The sequence below is a fragment of the Hyla sarda genome, chromosome 3 (genome assembly GCF_029499605.1).
Source record: "Hyla sarda isolate aHylSar1 chromosome 3, aHylSar1.hap1, whole genome shotgun sequence".
NCBI lineage: Eukaryota > Metazoa > Chordata > Amphibia > Anura > Hylidae > Hyla > Hyla sarda.
Window position 1 is genome coordinate 107504478 of NC_079191.1, and position 24675 is coordinate 107529152.

General features: G+C 41.3%; 1 protein-coding gene across 6 annotated transcripts in view; it reads right to left on the reverse strand.

Annotated features, from left to right (window-relative positions):
* LOC130360608 (phospholipid scramblase family member 5-like) overlaps positions 1-24675 on the reverse strand; it is an 86058-nt gene that overhangs the window by 44289 nt on the left and 17094 nt on the right. For all 6 annotated transcript variants that reach the window (XM_056563155.1, XM_056563153.1, XM_056563156.1 and 3 more), the window contains exon 4: positions 3215-3435. In XM_056563155.1, the coding sequence (XP_056419130.1) occupies positions 3215-3435 (221 nt within the window). The remainder of the gene's footprint in view (positions 1-3214; positions 3436-24675) is intronic.

Genomic DNA, 24675 nt, shown 5'->3' on the forward strand with positions numbered 1-24675 from the left:
GGGAAATGCCCCCTGGACTCTTAAGCCTTATTTGCATATTAACAAAAAAAAAGGCCTATATGGAGAGAACTATTAACGGGGTACTCCAGTGGAAAAGTGTTTTTTTTTTTTTTTTCAAATCAGTTGGTGCCAGAAAGTTGCCTATGCCATTAACCCCTTAACGACGCAGGACGTATATTTACGTCCTGCGCCGGCTCCCGCGAAATGAAGCGGGATCGCGCTGCGATCCTGCATCATATCGCTTCGGTCCCGGCGCTCATCAACGGCCGGGACCCGCGGCTAATACCACACATCGCCGATAGCGGCGATGTGCGGTATTAACCCTTTAGAAGCGGCGGTCAAAGCTGACCGCCGCTTCTAAAGTGAAACTGAAAGTATCCCGGCTGCTCAGTCGGGCTGTTCGGGACCGCCGCGGTGAAATCGTGGCTTCCCGAACAGCTGATCGGACACCGGGAGGGCCCTTACCTGCCTCCTCGGTGTCCGATCGACGAATGACTGCTCCATGCCTGAGATCCAGGCAGGAGCAGTCAAGCTCCGATAATGCTGATCACAGGCGTGTTAATACACGCCAGTGATCAGCATAGGAGATCAGTGTGTGCAGTGTTATAGGTCCCTATTGGACCTATAACACTGCAAAAAAAATGTAAAAAAAAAAAAGTGTTAATAAAGGCCATTTAACCCCTTCCCTAATAAAAGTTTGAATCACCCCCCTTTTCCCATAAAAAAAATAAAACAGTGTAAAAAAAAAAATAAATAAACATATGTGGTATCGCCGCGTGCGTAAATGTCCGAACTATAAAAATATATCATTAATTAAACCGCACGGTCAATGGTGTACGCGCAATAAAATTCCAAAGTCCAAAAAAGCGTATTTTAGTCACTTTTTATACCATTAAAAAAAATGAATAAAAAGTGAACAAAAAGTCCGATCAAAACAAAAATCATACCGATAAAAACATCAGATCACGGCGCAAAAAATGAGTCCTCATACCGCCCTGTACGTGGAAAAATAAAAAAGTTATAGGGGTCAGAAAATGACATTTTTAAACGTTTAAATTTTCCTGCATGTAGTTATGATTTTTCCAGAAGTGCGACAAAATCAAACCTATATAAGTAGGGTATCATTTTAACCGTATGGACCTACAGAATAATGATAAGGTGTAATTTTTACCGAATTATGCACTGAGTAGAAACGGAAGCCCCCAAAAGTTACAAAATGGCGTTTTTTTTTTTCGATTTTGGCGCACAATGATTTTTTTTTTCCGTTTCGCCGTGCATTTTTGGGTAAAATGACTAATGTCACTGCAAGGTAGAATTGGCGCCGAAAAAATAAGCCATAATATGGATTTTTAGGTGGAAAATTGAAAGGGTTATGATTTTTAAAAGGTAAGGAGGAAAAAACGAAAGTGCAAAAATGGAAAAACCCTGAGTCCTTAAGGGGTTAAGTCTCTAGTCAGCCATGTTGATTTTTCAATCATGGTACTTTGCAAGTAAAATTAATCAAATACGACTTTTCTTAAAAGTCACAAATTGTGCAGCAAATCCAAACCAGCCCTCAGGGATGCTTGGAGATAAGAATATTGTTTAAGAGCTTGCCTGTCTGCTGCTATGCACAATTTATGATGTGGCGTATAACTTTTTCATATTTTTTATGCAGCACATGCCAATTTTACACATGTGTAAGGGAAATCTGCCAGCATATGATAAATTTGCCTCTTAGTTCTTTCAGTCTTTCTTGATGTCTTATGCTTAAAGGGGTACTTTACTGGAAAACATTTTTTTTTTTTTTATCAACTGGTGCCAGAAAGTTAAACAGATTTGTAAATCACTTCTATTTAAAATCTTATTCCTTCCAGTACTTATCATCTGCTGTATGCTCCACAGGCAGTTCTTTTCTTTTTTTATTTCCATTCTCCCTGACCACAGTGCTCTCTTATGAGACCTCTGTTCATTTTAGGAACTGTCCAGAGTAGGTGCAAATCCCCATGGCAAACTTATCCTGCTCTTGTCAGTTCCTAAAATGGACAGAGGTGTCAGCAGAGAGCACTGTGGTCAGACAGAAAGGAAATTCAAAAAGAAAAGAACTTCCTGTGGATCATACAGCAGTACTGGAAGGATTACGATTTTTAAATAGAAATTATTTACAAATCTGTGTAACGTTCTGGCACCAGTTGATTTAAAAAAAATGTTTTCCAGTGGAGTACCCCTTTAAGACCTTCCACCATTTGTGTAGCCATTTGGACCTATTCCATGTTATCAATATCTTTTTGCAGTTGAGACCTCCAAAACTGGACACCTCAGAAGAGGCCTAAGAACTCTATGGAGTGGGATCACAATCTTCCTCCCTCTACTAGTTATACCTCTAGCTATGCAGCCAAGCATTCAATTAGCTTTCTCTACCACATGGCTGCAATGTTGACTCATTTTGAGGCTGTCCGAAATCACCACTACGATACTAGGCAAATGCAAAAAAAATCCACTGAAGGAGATTCATTTAGAACATAAGAATCCAAATACAATAATGAGATGAAAAAAAAGCCAAAAATGTAAAAATCTTCACCAACAGATTTTACCTCTTCAAAAATATATACTTATTGAGGAGGTAAGTAAAATATTTGCCTATATTTAGGCTGTGTTCACACATGCATTTTGTTTGCAGTACTGTTGTGGAACTGACATGGTTTTGTCACAATTTTTGGAAATTATGGTGAAAAAGATAGCAAATCACATCTTTACCATCATTTTGGTCATTTGCTGCAAAAACACATAAGTACAGTACATCAAAGCAGCAAAATGAAACACGGTAAAAAGTGACACTCAGTTTTGAATATGTCCTCCAAGGTCTAAACCAACCACAAGTGTAGATTCCTATCATACTATGTGTTAGATTCCTAACATACTATGTGTTAGATTCCAATCATACTATCAGTTTAGGTCATTAGACCCATGTTGAGCTAGGACTTTCCTCTGTAATACTTATGCAAAAATTAGTCCTTAATGCGCTTGTTTGAAACTGATCATAGTCTCATCTGATACAATCAAAGTTCAGGACAAGATTTCAATTTTTTTCATAATTATAGAGGAATTTGAAACATATATTAAAGCAATTTGTAACCTGGTCCGGGACACTTAGAAAAAGGTATAACAGAGAACATGTGCAACTCATCACAAAAAAGCTATAATAATAACAAGTGATCAACACAATGTCACTAACCTCTTGCAAGTAGCAGGGAAAGAAGCAAGTAATGCACCTCAAGGGCCTAATAACCTTGATTACTTCCCGGCCCGTGTTATTAGCAATGTGCATGGTGAAAGGCCTCAATGGTCCACACAGGTTTTTATTGAGGTAGATATTTTCCTCTCTTGCAAAATAAAGTCTTTGTCCAAAGTTATCTTTTATTTCATACTTGTTGCTTTTCTCAGTTCCAAGAAAAACTAGAGAAGCCAAAACAGATATGGTGTGAAAACACGTACAGACATAGACACACACACACACACACACACACACACACACACACACACACATGCAATAACAGGCAGAGGACAAGGTAATGGAAGGTGTATATTTGCTTTGATTGCTGTTATTTACATTACTGTATCATAGCAATTGTCTTCATATAGACCAATGCTCACATATTCCCATAGCAAACATTTCTGTGGTAACCCAGTACAGGAATCACATGTTCTTTTGTACTTCTGCCCATCCTGTGTGGCCGATGCTGCTCAATGTCCATCATTGGTCCCCTCTTAGAGCTCTCTATATTGCACTTACTAATGTTATTGTACATAAGAGTTAATATGTTGTATTTCTATGCACTGTTATCTTAAGAAATCTATTGTTGCTTTAGGACCTTTGTTGTTAAGGGAGTATGCAGTGGTGAACAGGTGACTTATCTGCCCTATGGGGTCTCTGTAAATTGTCCCCTGATATAGTGAGGTCAGGGTTCAGCTCACTCTCTTGAGCTCTAGATTTCATGTAGCTAAGGTGCGATGAAGAAAAGTCTGAGGAGTCTGTTGTTCTTGAACGAGGCCTGCACCGTGGGTGAAAGTCAAAGCCTGACAGTAGGAACTAAACATATTGGGGATTCTGCTGAAGTCCAGTCCATTCCAGTGCAAGTAGTCAGTCAAGTAAGTCTGCTAACAAGCAGGGCTGCATTAGTCATTACAATTGCAACTACAAGTCCCAGCAAGCCGATAAGCTTCCCTAAGTTCACCCTGCATCTCCTTGGTGCCGATCCTGGTTAAAAACTTGTCTACCTCAGTAAAGCATACCAGTTAACCGTAACCTTATGTCGGAGTCATTATTTGCCCCATGCCTGGCACAGGTGAAGCTGGTCTACCTCGGGTGGTGTATAGGTCAACCGCGTCCTGGCGTCACAAAGAGGTTAATACACACATTACCCCATTCGACACCACATTTCTTGATCATTCCTGACACGGACAGCACAAGGGCAGCAGAGAGCACTGTGGTCAGACTGGCAAATTTGTGAATTCGTGAATATTGCGAATGCTTTCGCTAAATCTTCGAAATTGCGAATATTCGTTTTTTCCGCATATGTGAATATTCGCAGAATCCTTCTTTTCACTTGTGAGCCAATTAGAATGATGCTAATACACTTGTCAGAGGTTATCAACAACATCCCTAGCAACCAATAGTAAAGTTGCCCACCCCCTCACTGGTGTCTTCCTCAAGTACTCGATTATGCGAATATTCACAAATGCGAATATTCACATATTTACGAATATTCGCATATGCAAATATAACGAATATGCAAAATTCACCAATATAGGACAAATATTTGTCTATATATTCGCGAAATATTGCGAATTCGAATATGGGCAAAGCCGCTCATCACTACTGAATTCATGCGCTTGCCATTAAGTATCCAAGCCCCCCTCCCCTTCTAGTACAATGCACACACACTGGATACAGTATAATATCACTCTTGCCAATCTAGACCATCAGATCAATGGTGAGAAACTCTGGCACTTAGGTAATTGCATAAAAAAAAATTAGAAGCTATTTAGGTGCAGGTGTATAGAGGAGCAAAAGTTGCTGGAAAAGTAACTGACTGACACATTTTAGGCTTTTAGCCCTTAGTCATGATTAGAGATGAGCGAATCGAATCTGACCAATCCAAATTCATTACAAATTTCAGGAAAAATTTGATTTGCAACGAATGTGAATATCGCCGTGATTCTGTTGCGCAAATTGCTTAATTAAACTACATTTAGTGCGGTCCAGGCTCCAGGGCATCTAAAATGGTGGATCCACATGTGAGGACATGGAGCAAGGAATCCTGGGATGGTGGGAACAAGGGTAGGCGGGATGACCCTGAATAACATGCAGGATGCAGCCTATCAGCAGCCAGTCACCTCTGTGATGTCACAGCCCTATATAATCGGCAGCCATAGAAAAGCTTTTTCCAGCAGATATTTACCTCCTAGTAAGTCAACATTCTGTTGCACAGCGGAACAGAGAACAGTGTGTCTTTCACAGAAAAGACTCCAACGATTCACCTCCCAGTCACTGTCTACAGCGTTCTATTACAGAGAGCAGTGTGTTGCACAGAACAGCAGCGATTCAGCTCAAGCAAAAGTCTTGCCTAGAAGCACTGATAGTGAAGGGAGTGAGACTGAGAGAGAGTGCAATTTTTAGTGTAGTACACAGCAACTATGTGCTGCAGCACTGGTGTCTACTGATGGTGTTGTGCACAAATACTTTTTTAAGCATACTGTAGCACATTTTTCTGCCCTCATAAGTGCATACCACATACCTACATTTAAGTGGTGCACTATTTTGTACCTTTTAAACTCTCAAGGGCTTAGATACTGTGAAAATCCAGGCAAAAGTACTCACTGGCTGGTGTTGTACTCAAATACTTTTTTAAGCATACTGTAGCACATTTTTCTCCCCTCATAAGTGCATACCACATACCTACACCTAAGTGGTGTACAATTTTGTACTCTCAGGGGTCTAGATACTGTGAAAGGACAGCTAAAGGTACCCACCTGCTGCTGTTCTAGACAAATACTGTTAAGCGTAGTGGAACACATTCTACTGTCCTCAAAAGTGCATACCAAATACTTACATTTAAGTTGTGTACCATTTTGTTCCTAATAGTCTTAAGGGCCTAGTTACTGTAAAAGGCCAACCAAAAGTACACACCTGCTGCTGTTCTAGACAAACACTGTTTTCAGTATAGTAAAGATGTTATGGGCAGCACTCCGGTCACTCGTTCTGACCGTGAGCGCTCCCCTCCTCCTGTCACCGGCGGCTCTGGGACTCGCTATGTGGGACGCGCCCGCATGTGAGTCCCGGGCATCTCCTTACCCCATGCTGTCTCCAGCTCCACTCTGCATGCGCATCGACAGCACGCGCATCCCCGTCCCTTAGGGCGCGCACACTGGCACTATGTGATTTAAAGGACCAGTGCACCCTTAATTATCAGTTGCACCTGTACCTCCCACCACTCCTTGCTTGATCTTTGTTGCCTAGAGCCTTAGAGAAAGTGTTTCTGTGTTTGCCCTGCCGTGTTCTAACCTTCTGTTCCGTGACCTGACTTTGCTCCTGTGCCGCCTGCCTATTGACCTCCTCCTACGTTAGCTTGTAAGGTGCAACAACTGAATCAATTTTCTGTTATGATGCAACAACTTCTTGCTGCTCAGCCGCAACAACACCAACAGCAGCCGCAATCTTCTCCTGTTTCTCCTCCTGTACCTGCAGCTCCTTCTGGATTCAAGCTTAGTTTATCCTTGCCCACAAAGTATGAAGGAGATCCTAAGTTGTGTAGAGGCTTTGTTACTCAGTGCTCTATGCATTTGGAGCTCATGGCTGATCAGTTCCCGACAGAGCAAGCTAAAATGTTGCTTGTTTTCAGTCTATTGTCCGGAAAACCCCTGGCCTGGGCTACTCCTCTCTGGGAACGTAATGATCCGGCCTCTACAAACTTGCCGGTCTTCCTAGCTGTATTCTGCAGTGTATTTGAAGAACCCGCACAAGCCTCCCCAGCCGAGACTGCTCTTCTGAACCTCTGTCATGGGAATTCCTCCGTTGGGGACTACGCGGTTCAGTTACACACTCTTACCTCTGAACTGGCTTGGAACAACGAGGCCTTGTGTGCTACATTTAAAAAAGGATTGTTCAGTAGAATCAAGGATGCTCTCGCTGCACAAGATCATCTGTCTACCCTGAGTGAACTTCTCCATTTAGCCACTCGAATTGATGTGTGTTTTGCTGAGAGGCAGGAAGAACCTGCCCGTACTCGGCGGTTTCCTCATCTGGCACCCGTGTTCCAATGTCCACCTCAACAGTTTTCTCTGCCTCCTACCAAAAAGGCAATGCAAGTGGATCGTTTTCACCTAACGCAGCTGGAAAGATCCTGTCGACACAATGAGAATTTGTGCCTATATTTTTGCAGTCCGGAGCACTTTATCAAAGACTGTACTATATGTCCTCAGCGTCCGGGAAACACTCGTGCCTAGGACACATGGGAGAGGTGTCTCCAGTGTTAATCCTACCTTTCCTCATTTGACCTTGCCGGTTCAAGTCTTTACTCCTGCCAAGACTTCTTTCTCTGCTCCTGCCTTTTTGGGTTCTGCTGGAGATTTCATTGATGCCTCCCTGGTCCAAAAATATTGTATTCAATTGACTCGGCTTGCTAATCCCTTGTATATTTCCTCTGCTAATGGAGAAAAGCTGAAGAGTAAGGTACTTTTCAGCACAGAATCTCTCATTATGCATAAGGAAAAAATTGAGTTCTATTTGCTTCTACATTGTACTTCGGAGATTCTTCTTGGTCTTCCTTGGCTTCAATGACACTCTCCTCAACTCAACTGGGAATCTGGTGAAGTCACACGTTGGGGACTGTTTTGCCAAAATCACTGTCTTGTGCCTATCCAGTCTAAGGCTGTCTCTTCGCCTCAACCTATGCCAGGCTTGCTCTTCCATATCAAGACTTTTCTGACGTATTCTGGGAAAAGCAGGCCGAGACTCTTCTACCACATCGTCCCTACGAATGTCCTATTGAATGACGCCTCCCCGAGGAAGAATTCATCCATTATTGGTTTCTGAGACACAAGCCATGGCAAAATACATTCAAGAGAATCTCCAAACGGGATTTATCCAAAAGTCCGACTCCCCAGCCGGAGCTAGTTTCGACTTTGTAGGTAAGAATTATGGTTCTCTCAGTCTTTGTATTGACTATAGGGGACTAATCACGATCAAAAATTGCTATCCTCTTGCTTTAATTTCTTAGCTTTTTGATAATTTATGGGGTGCCAAGATCTTCTCTAAATTGGATTTGCGGGCAACATATAATCTAATTCGTATCTGCGAGGGAGACAAATGGAAGACAGCATTTAATACCTGAGATGGACACTTTGAGTATCTTGTGATGATGTGTGTTGTTGTATACCTTGATGACATTTTGATCTTCTCACCCAAATTTGGAGGAGCATCGCTCACATGTCGGTCTAGTCCTACAGCGCCTCCTGGAAAATCATTTTTACGCCAAACTGGAAAAATGCCTATTCGAGAGATCTAGTCTTCTGTTCCTTGGGTACATAGTTTCTCATCAAGGCCTCCAGATGGATCCTGACAAGCTGACTGCAGTATTGGATTAGCCTCGTTCTACTGGTCTACGGGCTATTCAACGATTTTTGGGATTTGCTAATTATTATTTTCAGTTTGTCCCACATTTTTCTTCCTTGGTTGCCCCAATTGGGGCTCTCACTAAGAAGAACTGTAACCCCAAGACTTGGCCTCCTGAGGCCAAAGAGGCCTTCACTCGCTTGAAGTCTGCATTTGCCTCTGCACCCGTCCTTTCAAGAGCAGATTCAGAAAAACCCTTTGCCTTGGAAGTAGACGCATCATTCACAGGAGTGGGTGCTGTTTTCACTCAGAAAAACTCCAAGGGCAAGATTGTAACCTGTGGGTACTACTCCAAGACCTTCTCGCCTGCAGAGAGGAACTACTCTATTGGAGATCAGGAACTCCTTGCAATTAAACTTGCCTTGGAAGAGTGGCAACATTTATTAGAAGGTTCTTCTCACCTGGTCAGCATCTATTCAGACCATAAGAATCTTCTATATCTTCAGTCAGCTCAGTGACTGAACACAGGCTAGATGGTCTCTTTTCTTTTCCAGATTTAATTTCTTTATTCATTTCCGCCCTGCGAACTAAAACGTCAGAGCCATTGCTCTTTCTAGGTCCTCTAATGGGGTAGCATTGGACTCCCCGTCAAGGCATATTATTCCTCCTGAGTGATTGATTTCTGCTGCTTCTTCCAATCTTCAGCAAATCCCACCTGGAAAATCTTTTGTGCCTGCTAAACTGAGATGTAGAGTCTTCATTTGGGGACATTCTTCTTTGCTGGCTGGTTACCCTGGAGTACGAAAGTCCTTTCAACTATCTCTCGGCATTACTGGTGGCCTCACCTTGAAAGCGCTGTCACAAATTTTGTCCGTTCCTGTGTTACTTGTTCCTGTGACAAAACTCCATGACAGAAACCAGCAGGTCTCTTACAGCCTTTGCCCATTCCGGAAACGCCTTGGTCTCACATAGTAACATAGTTCATAAGTAGTGATGAGCGGCATTGGCCATATTTGAATTCGCAATATTTCACGTATATATAGAGGAATATTCGTCCTATATTCTCGAATTTCGCGAATATGTTATAGTCGCATATATTTGCATATTCGCGTATTCGAGGAAGAAAATTGTGAGGGGGTAGGCAACTTTACTATTAGTTGCTAGGGATGTTCTTGATAGCCTCTGACAAGTGTATTTGCATCTTTCAAATTCGTACTCTGATTGGTCCCCGGTAATTAGTGGTGTACCCCAAGGTTCAGTACTGGGCCCGCTGTTGTTTAATTTATTTATCAATGATATAGAGGATGGTATTAACAGCTCTGTTTCTATCTTTGCAGATGACACCAAGCTTTGTAGCACGGTACAGTCTATAGAGGATGTGCATAAGTTACAAGATGACTTGGATAGACTAAGTGTCTGGGCATCCACTTGGCAAATGAGATTCAATGTGGATAAATGTAAAGTTATGCATCTGGGTACTAATAACCTGCATGCGTCGTATGTCTTAGGGGGATTAAACTGACAGAGTCACTGGTAGAGAAGTCTGACTCAGGGTCCCTCTGCGCTCACCTTCTACTGCCATGGCTGCTGGGGAGGGGTGCCAGGAGCAGTACCAGCTCCATCAGCAGCAGCCTGAGTCTACAGTCGCTGATAAGTACCTTTCTTCACCCGCATAGTGAAGCAACTCATCAGCAGCAGGTACACCTGGAGCAGGACCTGAACCAGCAGGTGGTGGCATACCTTGACATGCCCATGCCAACACACCTTGAAGATCCGCTGGACTTCTGGGCAGCCAAACTTTATTTGTTGCTCCAACTAGCAGAGTTTGCCCTGGAAAGGCCAGTAGATTGCCATCAGAGCGGGAGAACTCATCTGTCCACAAAAAATGTGGAGAGACTGACCTTTGTGAAGATGAATCAGGCATGGATCAGCCAGGATTTCCACCCACCAATGCCTGATATATCAGAGCAGATTGACCATGGTGCCACACCAACACTTCACAAATATGGATAGTGCAAAATAGATTTAAGGCGCTGCTCCTCAGTTACAAACATTCCTCTGCATCAGACATTTTTTCACCCACCTTTGTCACCGGGTACTGGTATTGTCAACCACCACACCACTCTGTCACCAGGTCACTCTCAGGACTCCTTATGCTGCTACTGCCACCTCCATGCTTTTTAATTCTGCCACAATATGTTCTCCTCATGCTGCTGCCACCTCCAGGCTGTGTCGTTCAGCCACTATCTGTTCTCCTCATGCTGCCGCCACCTCTACGCCATGTCATTCACCCACTATATGTTCTCTTCATGCTACCTCCACCTCCATGCTGTGCCATTCAGCCACTATATGTCTCCTCTTGCTGTCACCAACTCCAAGCTGTGCCATTCAGCCACTATATTGTCTCCTTATGCTACCGCCAACTCCAGGCTGTTATTCAGCCACTATATGATCTTTTCATGCTGCTGCCACCTCCACGCTGTGTCATTCAGCCACTATGTGGTCTCCTTATGCTTCCGCCACCTCCAGGCTGTGTCATTCAGCCACTATATAGTCTCCTCATGCTGATGGGACATTACCTAAAAATCTATATGGTAGCACTAGCTACAAGAGATGAGCGAACTTTTGAAAAATTTGATCCAGCCTATTCGCCAAATTTTTCAAAAAAATTAGGTTCGATACGAATTTATTTGCTGTGAATCTATATTAAATACCGCTATTTCTATACTACAGAGAGCCTTGATAGAGGTTTAAAACACTTTGCTTTCTTCTAACATGCATATGCAGTGTGCTAGGGTAATGAAATAATACTGTTATTCAGTATGACATGCAGATTACAGGCATCGCCTTTAGAATCACTGCCACTGAGCTGCACAATGACAGAGCCTGGAGGTGGCATAAGTATGAGGAGACCAAATAGTGGCTGAATGACACAGCATGGAGGTGTCGGCAGCATGAGGAGACCATGTAGTGGCTGAATGACACAGGTGGCAGAAGAATGACTGGAGGTGGCAGAAGAATCAGTAAACCATATATTGGATGACCGCAAATAGAGTAGACAGATAGATCGGCACTACTTAGTCTGTGACACTAGGACTTGTGGGCATAGGGTAGCTAGCTTGGCTGCTTCAGTGAAACTTTGGTGGTGCTCTGACTGGACGTGGTACAGCAGTCTTCTAACAGTAGAGTAAGAAAAAAGTCGGCGACTCACCGGAGCTGGTTTTCAAGCAGTTTCTTCTTTATTAGTACTCACATGCATGGGGAGAGGAAAGACGTACAGGGGGTACAGCTGTCTGGCTACGGGACCGTTTCACATGTTCTACATGCTTCGTCTGGCCTATGCTGAATGACTAACTCGTTGCTCTAAATACAGGTGAGGGCTACTTACTAACCTATCCCCTGATGACACGTAGTTAGTAATGGGAAAGATGGGTGGTAACCTAATCAGGTATTGATCCATCTATAGAAATAAAATCATGAAATACAAAAATGTGTAAATACGTAACTTTAAAAACATGGGGCTAGATCAATTCGATCGTTAAGACCCAAAGGGCCAGTTGCTTCTGTTTTTAAAATCCAGTAGGTTTCTCTCTGAAGTAAATATTTGTCACGTAGTATACCTGGTCTATGCTCCACCTTTTCTATTCCTGCGAAAGATATGGCTTCTGGATTTGCTCCGTGTGCTTCGACCATGTGGTTTATCAGACGCGGTGCACCTTTTCGGGTGCGTAAAGAATAAATATGTTCGCGTATGCGATTGAATAAAGGTCTGATAGTTTTACCCACATAAAAAAAGCCGCACGGGCAGAATATTACATACACGACAAATTTTGTTCGACAAGTAATGAGAGTTTTTACTGTGTGGGTTATGGGTCCAATGCGCATAGTTTTTAGACCATTGTTTAATTTACAATAATTACAACTTCTGCATTGGTGGTTACCTACAGGAGCCATATCTTTAAACCAGGATCCTTTTGTAGTTTTAGGTTTATTTGTATGATTTTTTAAAACGTCACCTAATGTTTTATTTTTTTTGTATGCTATAAGTGGTTTCCTTCTTGCTACATCTTTCAAATCTTCGTCTCCTTCTATTATAAACCAGTTACTCCTAATCGCTTGCTCAATGACTTTATTCACTGGAGAGTTTTTAAATGTGAAAATAAACCTTTTATCTTCTTCATTTTTCTTTTTCCTATTTTTACACTTTAGTAGGTCCTCTCTGCGTAAGTTGTCTGCTCTGTTTCTAGCTGTTATCAACATGGTATCTGGATATTTCCTTTCTTTTAATCTACTTTGTAATTCGTCAGCTTGGATTTTATACGTGTTGTCTGATGTATTATTTCTTTTAAGCCGGACAAATTGTCCGTATGGAATTCCCTTTTTGACACAATCTGGATGTGAGCTTTCATAATGTAGTATTGTGTTTTTAGCTACACTTTTGCGATAACCTTCGCTTATTATATTATTATTTGTTGCTATCAAGCGAACATCTAAGAATTCGATTGATACTCCCCCTATTTGAGACGTGAAGGACATATTCATGTCATTAATATTATTTAGATATAGAACGAAATCTTGAAACTGGGACTCTGTCCCTGACCAAACTATCAGGATGTCATCCACAAATCTCGAATATGACTGGATATATTGAATGAAAGGGTTATTACTAGAGTAAACGTAATTATTTTCTAATATCGCTAGAAAGATATTTGCGTATGTACAGGACACCGGTGTCCCCATCGGGGTCCCGGTGTCCTGTCTATACCACTCGTCCCCATATTTAAATGTACTATTAGTCAAAATAAAATTAAGGGATTCACAGACGAAATTAATATACTCTGTTGTTTTATCTGTGTTTACCAGAAACTGTCGTACTGCCCTGACTCCCACTGCATGGGGGATCCGGGTGTATAAGCTTACGACATCGATTGAACATAATATCCATCCTGTCTCCCATTTTAAGTCTCCCACTAACTGCAGTAGGTGTTGGGTGTCCTTGATATAAGCAGGTATGGCTGACCAATAGTCTCGGGGGTAGGCTCAGTCACCGAACACTTATCCCACTATACAGACTGGTTGTTACGTCCTGTATTGACAGCCATACCTGCTTATATCAAGGACACCCAACACCTACTGCAGTTAGTGGGAGACTTAAAATGGGAGACAGGATGGATATTATGTTCAATCGATGTCGTAAGCTTATACACCCGGATCCCCCATGCAGTGGGAGTCAGGGCAGTACGACAGTTTCTGGAAAACACAGATAAAACAACAGAGTATATTAATTTCGTCTGTGAATCCCTTAATTTTATTTTGACTAATAGTACATTTAAATATGGGGACGAGTGGTATAGACAGGACACCGGGACCCCGATGGGGACACCGGTGTCCTGTACATACGCAAATATCTTTCTAGCGATATTAGAAAATAATTACGTTTACTCTAGTAATAACCCTTTCATTCAATATATCCAGTCATATTCGAGATTTGTGGATGACATCCTGATAGTTTGGTCAGGGACAGAGTCCCAGTTTCAAGATTTCGTTCTATATCTAAATAATATTAATGACATGAATATGTCCTTCACGTCTCAAATAGGGGGAGTATCAATCGAATTCTTAGATGTTCGCTTGATAGCAACAAATAATAATATAATAAGCGAAGGTTATCGCAAAAGTGTAGCTAAAAACACAATACTACATTATGAAAGCTCACATCCAGATTGTGTCAAAAAGGGAATTCCATACGGACAATTTGTCCGGCTTAAAAGAAATAATACATCAGACAACACGTATAAAATCCAAGCTGACGAATTACAAAGTAGATTAAAAGAAAGGAAATATCCAGATACCATGTTGATAACAGCTAGAAACAGAGCAGACAACTTACGCAGAGAGGACCTACTAAAGTGTAAAAATAGGAAAAAGAAAAATGAAGAAGATAAAAGGTTTATTTTCACATTTAAAAACTCTCCAGTGAATAAAGTCATTGAGCAAGCGATTAGGAGTAACTGGTTTATAATAGAAGGAGACGAAGATTTGAAAGATGTAGCAAGAAGGAAACCACTTATAGCATACAAAAAAAATAAAACATTAGGTGACGTTTTAAAAAATCATACAAATAAACCTAAAACTACAAAAGGATCCTGGTTTAAAGATATGGCTCCTGTAGGTAACCACCAATGCAGAAGTTGTAATTATTGTAAATTAAACAATGGTCTAAAAACTATGCGCATTGGACCCATAACCCACACAGTAAAAACTCTCATTACTTGTCGAACAAAATTTGTCGTGTATGTAATATTCTGCCCGTGCGGCTTTTTTTATGTGGGTAAAACTATCAGACCTTTATTCAATCGCATACGCGAACATATTTATTCTTTACGCACCCGAAAAGGTGCACCGCGTCTGATAAACCACATGGTCGAAGCACACGGAGCAAATCCAGAAGCCATATCTTTCGCAGGAATAGAAAAGGTGGAGCATAGACCAGGTATACTACGTGACAAATATTTACTTCAGAGAGAAACCTACTGGATTTTAAAAACAGAAGCAACTGGCCCTTTGGGTCTTAACGATCGAGTTGATCTAGCCCCATGTTTTTAAAGTTACGTATTTACACATTTTTGTATTTCATGATTTTATTTCTATAGATGGATCAATACCTGATTAGGTTACCACCCATCTTTCCCATTACTAACTACGTGTCATCAGGGGATAGGTTAGTAAGTAGCCCTCACCTGTATTTAGAGCAACGAGTTAGTCATTCAGCATAGGCCAGACGAAGCATGTAGAACATGTGAAACGGTCCCGTAGCCAGACAGCTGTACCCCCTGTACGTCTTTCCTCTCCCCATGCATGTGAGTACTAATAAAGAAGAAACTGCTTGAAAACCAGCTCCGGTGAGTCGCCGACTTTTTTCTTACTCTACTGTTAGAAGACATATATTGGATGAATTGCACAGCATGGAGGTGGCTGAAGCATCAGGAAACCATATATTTGATGAATGGCACAGCCTGGAGGTGGCTGAAGCATCAGTAAACCATATATTGGATGAATGACACAGTCTGGAGGTATTGGCAGCATGAGGAGACCATATAGTGGCTAAATTGCTCAGTGTGGAGGTGTTGGCAGCATGAGGAGACCATATAGTTGCTGAATGACACAGCCTGGAGCTGGCAGCAGCATGAGTAGACACTAGGCCTTCACAATCCCTAAGATTAAAAAATTAATTTTGAAATTGAAATTATGGTAGCTAGTGCTAGGCCCAGCAGCATCAGTAAACCATATATTGGCTGAATGACACAGCCTGGAGGTGGCTGAAGCATGAAGAGACCATGTAGTGTCTGAATGGCACAGCCTGGAGTTGGCAGAAGCATGTGGAGACCTTTGCAATTTAAGATTTTTAAATAGAAATGCAACATTTTGAAATTGAAATTGAGGATTTTTAAATATCAATTTTAACTCCCAAGTTTTAGTGTCCCAGGCCCTGGTGTGTAGGTACAAAAGACCAAATATAACAAGGAGTCACATATCACATGGCAGCATAATGACAGAGCCTGGAGCAGGCATCAGTAGCAGGAGACCATATAGTGGCTGAACGACTGCCTGTAGTTTGTGGCAGCATGGTGAGACCATTTAGTGGCTGAATGGCACAGCCTGGAATTGGCTGAAGCATGATGAGACCATATAGTGTCAGAATGGCACAGCCTGGAGCTGGCAGCAGCATGAGTAGAAACTAGGGCTTCACAATCCCTAATATTAAGATGAATGACAAAGCCTGGAGGTGGAATCAGTATGAGGAGACAATATAGTGGCTGAATGACTGCCTGGAGTTTGTGGCAGCATGGGTAAACCATATAGTGTCTGAATGGCACAGTCTGGAGTTGGGTGAAGCAAGAGGAGACCATATAGTGGCTGAATGTCACAGCCTGGAGTTTGTGGCAGCATGAAGAGACCATATAGTGGCTGAATGGCACAGTCTGGAGTTTGTGGCAGCAGGAGGAAACAATATAGTGGCTGGATTGCACAGCCTGGAGTTGGCTGAAGCATGAGAAGACCGTATAGTGATTGAATGAGACAGCCTGGAGATGGCAGCAGCATCAGTAGTCCTGAAAGTGACACTAATGCAGAGGAATTTCTGAAATTGGGGACGAACACCTTCATTATGTTTTGCAGTATCCATGGCAGCACAATGAGAGAGTCTGGAGGTGGTAGCATCAGCAGAAAAATGCGCTACAGTACACTTAAAAATACGTATTTTTGTAAAATACTAGCCGGTGATTTCTTTTCCCTGGACTTACACAGTATGTAGGCCCACGGCAGATTAACAGGTAAAAAATAGTACACTAATTAGAGATGTAGGTATATGGTATGCACTTATGAGGGTAGAAAAATGCGCTACAGTACGCTTAAAAACTCCATATTTTAGTAAAACACCAGCCGGTGATTTATTTTGCACTTTCACAGTATATAGGCCCTTGACAGATTAACAGGTACAAAATAGTACACTACTTAGATGTACGTATTTGGTATGCACTTATGAGGGCAGAAAATCGCAGTACAGTACGCTTAAAAAAACTTATTTTAGTAAAACACCAGCCGGGGATTACTTTTGCCTGGACTTTCACAGTATCTAAGCCCTTGACAGATTAAAAGGTACAAAATAGTAAACTACTTAGATGTACGTATGTGGTATGCACTTATGAGGGCAGAAAAATGCGGTACAGTACGCTTAAAAAACCCTATTTTTGCACAACACCAGCAGTACACAACAGTGCTGCAGCACAAAAAAACGGTGTACTAAACACAAAATTGCACTCTGCCAAAGACTATTAGGAATGAACTGCTGGGTATTATACCATCTACAGACTAGTATAACCAGCAGATGAATTGTTGTTGAAAAAAGACACAGAATTGTGCTGAAAAATTATTCCTGCCTCCTCTGCTAAGGTTTATTATGTTGAGGAAGCTTGTTGAAATGTATGAGGCAACACAGCTCTCTGCCCCTCTCTGTAATACTATGCTGAAGAAAGTAACTGGGAGGTTAACCCCTTAAGGACCAAGGACGTACCGGTACGTCCTTGGTCCTGCTCTTCTGATATAACGCGGGGTTACACAGTAACCCCGCGTCATATCACGGCGGGCCCGGCGTCATAGTGAAGCTGGGACCCGCCTCTAATAGCGCGCAGCGCCGATCGCGGCGCCGCGCACTATTAACCCTTTATCCGCGCGCTCAGAGCTGAGCCGCGCGGCTAAAAGTGAAAGTGCAAAAAATGAAAATGCAAAAACGGAAAAAACCCCGGTCCTTAAGGGGTTAATGGCTGCAGTAAAAATAATTTTCAGTGAAAAAAAACACTGCTCTATGTCCACCAGAACGCTGATGTGACTAGGATATGAAACGCTGCTGGAATGAGCTTTTCTGTGTAACACGCACAGCGATGTCCGTCCTGTCTCTATGCAGTGTAATGAATAATATGATGAGCCACAAAATGGCTGGCGAATATATAGGGCTGTGATATCACAGGGATTACTGGCTACTAATAGGGTGCATCCTGCATGTGATTCAGGGTCAACCCGTCTACTTCCCTTCCTGCCTTCCCAGCGTTACTTGCTCCATGTACTGACATGTGGATCCACAATTTTAGATGACCTGGAGCCCGGAACTCAGTAAATGGAGTTTAATGAAGCATTTTGTGCGAAAGAATCGCAGCGATATTCGCATTCGTTGCAAATCGAATATTTCATGAAATTCGTAACGCATTCGGGTTCATCAGCTTTGATTACCTCATCTCTACTAGTTACCATAAATCTTCTATTTAAATAAAAAAATAAAAAATTTAATCTTAGGGATTGTGAGGCCCTATGGTCTCCTCATGTTGCTGGGAAATTACCTAAACTTTTTTATCACTGCACTAGCTACCATAAGTCTTAATTTTAAAAATTCATCATTTAGGGTACTTTTACACTGACAGATTTGATGCGCAGAATTTGATGCACAGGATTTTCTGCTGCATATTTCAATGTAAACTGAATGACTGAACACAGCTTCTAATCAGCAATTACAAATCCTGCACATCAAATCTGCGCAGGATCCTCTATGTGTGAACGTACCCTTAAAGGGGTTATCCAGGAAAAAACTTTTTTTTTATATATCAACTGGCTCCAGAAAGTTAAACAGATTTGTAAATTACTTTTATTAAAAAATCTTAAATCCTTTCAGTACTTATGAGCTTTTGAAGTTAAGGTTGTTCTTTTCTGTCTTAGTGCTCTCTGATGACACGTGTCTCGGGAACCGCCCAGTTTAGAAGCAAATCCCCATAGCAAACCTCTTCTAAACTGGGCGGTTCCCAAGTCACGTGTCATCAGAAAGCACTTAGACAGAAAAGAACAACCTTAACTTCAGAAACTCATAAGTACTGAAAGGATTAAGATTTTTTAATAGAAGTAATTTACAAATCTGTTTAACTTTCTGGAGCCAATTGATATATAAAAAAAGTTGTTTCCTGGATAACCCCTTTAACCCCTTAAGGACACATGACGTACTGGAACGTCATGTGTCCGCTCCCGATCTATAACGCGGGGCCACGGCGCGGTCATAGCGGGTTGGGCCCGGCCTCTAACAACGGCCGGGACCCGTGGCTAATAGCGTGCGGCATTGATCGCTGTGCCGCGCGCTGTTAACCCTTTAGACGAGGCGTTCAAAGTTGAACACCGCATCTAAAGTGAAACTGAAACCATGCTGGTTAGCTCAGTGGGCTGTTCGGGATAGCCGCGGCAAAATCGCGGCATCCCGAACAGCTTACAGGACAGCAGGAGGGTCCCTACCTGCCTCCTCGCTGTCCGATCGCCGAATGACTGCTCAGTGCCTGAGATCCAGGCATGAGCAGTCAAGTGGCAGAATCATCGATTACTAGTTTCTTATGAGAAACCAGTGATCAATGTGAAAGATCAGTGTGTGCAGTGTTATAGGTCCCTATGGGACCTGTAACACTGCAAAAAAAAAGGGAAAAAAAGTGAATAAATATAATTTAACCCCTTCCCTATTAAAAGTTTGAATCACCCCCCTTTTCCCATAAAAAAAAAAACAGTGTAAATAAAAATAAACATATATGGTTTCGCAGCGTGAGGAAATGTCCAAATTATAAAAATATATCATTAAGTAAACCGCACGGTCCAAAATAGTGCATTTTTGGTCACTTAAGTCCTATCAATGCAAAAATGGTACCGTTAAAAACTTCAGATCACAACGCAAAAAATGAGCCCTCATACCGCCCCATACATGGAAAAATTAAAAAGTTATAGGGGTCAGAAATGACAATTTTAAACGTATTAATTTTCCTGCATGAAGTTATGATTTTTTCCAGAAGTACAACAAAATCAAACCTATATAAGTAGGGTATCATTTTAACCGTATGGACCTACAGAATAAATATCAGGTGTCATTTTTACCAAAAAATGTACTACGTAGAAACGGAAGCCTCCAAAATTTACAAAACAGTGGGGTTTTTTTTCAATTTTGTCTCACAATGATTTTTTTTTCTGTTTCATCGTAGATTTTTGGGCACAATGACTGACATCATTACAAAGTAGAATTGGTGGCACAAAAAATAAGCCATCATATGGATTTTTAGGTGAAAAATTGAAAGAGTAATGATTTTTTAAAGGCAAGGAGCAAAAAACTAAAATGCAAAAACGGAAAAAAAAAACGGGCCTTAAGGGGTTAAACTTAGGGATTGTAAGGCCCTATGGTCTCCTCATGCTGCTGGGACAGTACCTAAACATTTTTATGGTAGCACTAGCCATCATAAATCTTCAATTTAAATTTGAAAATTAATCTTTTAATCATGCTCCCGCCAACTCCAGGCTGTGTCATTCAGCCCCTATATGGTCTCTTCTTACTGCTGCCAATTCCAGGCTGTATCATTCTACCAGATTATGGTCTCCTCATGCTGCGCCCACCTCTAGGCTCTGTCATTGTGCCGCCATGTGACTCCTTGTTAGATAGGGTTTTGTGGTCATACAGTATTAGTTCAAAGTAAAAACTGGGAAATTAAACTTGGGAATCTAAGATAAATCTTAAATTTAAATTAAAAAAAAAAATCATTGTAATCTTTTGGAGCGATAACAATGAACCATAACTGAATAAATGAAACATTTGCACCTTCACAGTCAGGGCAGGGCGCTGAGAGGCAGGGACTGGAACAGGTGGTATCTTGCCTGACGGAGGACCGCCAGCTCAATGCTCACCAGAATGGGTAATTAAATTTTTTTAATAAATTCAAATTAAATTAAATAAAAATTACATAAAAAATCTGCCACATCCAGACGCTCTACAGCAGTGATTCTAATAGCGATGTCTGTAATCTGCATGTCATACTGAATAACAGTATTATTTCACTAACACAGCACACTCCCTATGGATGTTAGGAAAAACCAAAGTGTTCTACACCCCTACTGAGCCTCTCTGTAGGCCAGAAATAGCTATTTTTAATAGCGATTAATAAATTCAGACCGAACCAAATTTTTTCGGCAAATTTGGCACATTTTTCAAAAGTTCGTTCATCTCTAGTCATGATCTTCAAAGCATTTCATACGACTGGTTTGTATACCTATGAACATCACCCATTGCAACCCATGGATAATAAAGAGGTCTAAGTGACAATATAAAACAACAAACTTTACAAAGATACAAAAAGCATGGATGCAAGGATGCAAAAAATGTATTCCTAATAGCAAAAAAAATAAAAAGTTGTAGACCCTCAGATGGGCTCAGGCTAGAAGTCACGAACACTCAAAAATGGCTACAGAGATTCTGTAAAATGGATGGCCCTGTAACTCCAGGGAAGGATGAGATAGCTTCTCTCTGGACGGCTTCTAGTGCGGTGCAAAGTGTCCCCCAGTATGCCACAATGGATCCACATAAAACTTCCTCCTCTAGGAAACAGCACCCAACATGAAGTCCAGGTATTATGCAGGCTACAAGGTCTTTATTTGCATCAGAGCATAAAGTGCAAAGTTTCAAGCTAGAAAAGGTTGAAAAAGGGTTGCTAGCCGAAACGTCGCACTTTATGCTCTGATGCAAAAAAAGACCTTGTAGCCTGCATAATACCTGGACTTTGTGTTGGGTGCTGTTTCCTAGAGGAGGAAGTATATATATATATATATATATATATATATATATATATATATATATATACACACAGTGGGCAAAAAAGTATTTAGTCAGCCACCAATTGTGCAAGTTCTCCCACTCAAAAAGGTATACCTCAACTATGAGAGACATAATGAGAAAAAAAATCCATAAAATCACATTGTCTGATTTTGAATATAATTTATTTGCAAATTATGGTGGAAAATAAGTATTTGATCACCTACAAACAAACAAGATTTCTAGCACAAAATTCTCACTTCTTCTTTATCCTCCACTCTGTATTACCTGTATTAATGGCACCTGTTTGAACTTTTCAGTATAAAAGATACCTGTCCACAACCTCAAACAGTCACTCTCCAAACTCCACTATGGCAAAGACCAAAGAGCTGTTGAAGAACACCAGAAACAAAATTGTAGACCTGCACCAGGCTGGAAAGACTGAATCTGCGAAAGACAAGCAGCTTTGCGTGAGGAAATCAACTGTGGGAGTAATTATGAGAAAATAGAAGACATACAAGACCACTGACAATCTCCCTCCATCTGGGTCTCCATGCAAGATCTTACCTCATGTGTCAAAATGATCACAAGAACGGTGATCAAAAATTCCAGAACCACACAGGGGACCTAGTGAATGACCTGCAGAGAGCTGAGACCAAAGTAAGGCTTTGTCAAATCATGCAGTGCCAGATGTGTCCCCCTGCTTAAGCCAGTACAGTCCGAGCACAAAGTTTGCTATAGAGCCTTTGGATGATCCAGAAGAGTATTGGGAGAATGTCATATGGTCAGATTAAACCAAAGTAGAACTTTTTGGTAAAAACTCAACTTGTTGTGTTTGGAGGAGAAAGAATGCTGAGTTGCATCCATAACATCATGCTTTGGGGCTGTTTTTCTGCTAAGGGACCAGGATGACTGATCCGTGTAAAGGAAAGAATGAAGGGGGCCAGCAAGGGAAGATGAAACGTGGCTGGGTCTTTCAGCATTACGATGATCCCAAACACACCGCCCGGGCAACAAATGAGTGGCTTTGTATGAAGCATTTCAAGGTCCTGGAGTGGCCTAGCCAGTCTCCAGATCTCAACCCCATAGGAAACCTTTGGAGGGAGTTGAAAGTTCGTGTTGCCCAGCGACAGCCCCAAAACATCACTGCTCTAGAGGAGATTTGCATGGAGGAATGGTCCAAAATACCAGAAACAGTGTATGAAAACCTTGAGAAGACTTACAGAAAACGTTTGACCTCTGTCATTGCCAACATAGGGTATATAACAAAGTATTGAGATGAACTTTTGTTATTGACCAAATACTTATTTTCCACCATAATTTGCTAATAAATTCTTTAAAAAATCAGATAATGGGATTTTATGGATTTTTTTTCTCATTCTGTCTCTCATAGTTGAGGTATACCTATGATGAAAATTACAGGCCCCTCTCATCTTTTTAAGTGGGAGAACTTTCGCGATTGGTGGTTGACTAAATACTTTTTCGCCCCATCAGTGCCTTCGCCTGCGCACTATATTCTCCAGTGTAATTGTTTTACCCTTTCAGTTTATTACGTGCTGTTTCTCTATCACTTTATGATTTAGCACAGTACGAATGGTTGAATTCCTTAAGCAATATTTAAATTCTAAATGACTAGCTATACCAAAAACAGCAAATGTGAGTGATGAACAGAGCCTCAAAAAGCCTGAGGGACATTTCACAGTTCCTATCATGGAGAATCCATCAGTGAATATTATATTAAATGCAAAGTATGCATCCCACAGTGATCGATCAAGCTTGAATTTTTTTTTATTTTCTTTACCAACCTCCCCAACACCTGGTTCTGCTTTTTGTGCTATTGCAGCAAGAAAACCATTAAATATCCCAGCCTCTGCAAAGAAAGAAACTGAAGGCATCAAAGTTTGTATAGCCGAAGGCATAATTATCTGCATGGAGTCAGTTACAAGCTGAGACTGTTCTCCTGTGGGGTCCTTCCGCTATGTTGTTTAATACTTGTCTCCTACCAAGGCACAAGTCTTAATTGAATCTAAGACAAAACGCCCTTTTTTTTTTTTTTCAATCTCACTCCCATCATGTACATTATCTCTTTCATATTCTTTCCAGAAGTCTGCCGGCTAATTGGTGGCAGATTTCTGTAAATACAACTCAAATCATTGCAGGAGCGAAATATCATAAAAATGCCTAAATAAATGTTGCCTAGTCTTTGTGATATGTAGAGATGCACAGTGATCCAAAAGTGCTCTCATTTAAAGTCAATTTAACATTCTCTGGGGTGCCAAGCTTGAATCCACTTTGAATACTATAAAGAACTGTATATGAAAATGGATATGAGGGAGGGTAAATTGTGCACACATATAGCAATTATGTATTTTACATCATGAATGTATCCCTAGAAATTCAAAGCAGAATTTTTACATTATGGCTTTTACTTTCTAAACTCAGTACTTTAAATGTAGCTTTGGTTTGGGACCATTTAAACATTGTATTGGGGAAATGCATTATGAGACTAATGGGCAGATTGAACAAAACTAAACTTTAGTTGGATTTTAGATGCATCACCTTTGAGGCATTGGTTCTACTTCTTTGTTGCATGGTAGTATTTTAGATGTATGGTACTTCAACAGGCTCATGTTAGATGCTACACTGGTTAGGGGCAAACGTCACTCTAATTTGGGTGCAACTGCTCCTGCACTAAAGCTGCAAGATGAGAAAATACTTAATAGTTATATTCCTTAAAATTGAGGGCTAAATTTAAGATGCCATATGCCGAATATAGACAGTTTTCTGAAAACATCTGTCCCCCCCCCCCCCCAGAAATTTAGGGCCACAACTGCTGCATTGTGCAGAAGAAGAGGAGCCCACAGTGTAAAGAAGGGAGGCCTGCTAGGGATTCTGGGATTTATATGCCAGATCTCCAGATGAGCACACAGAG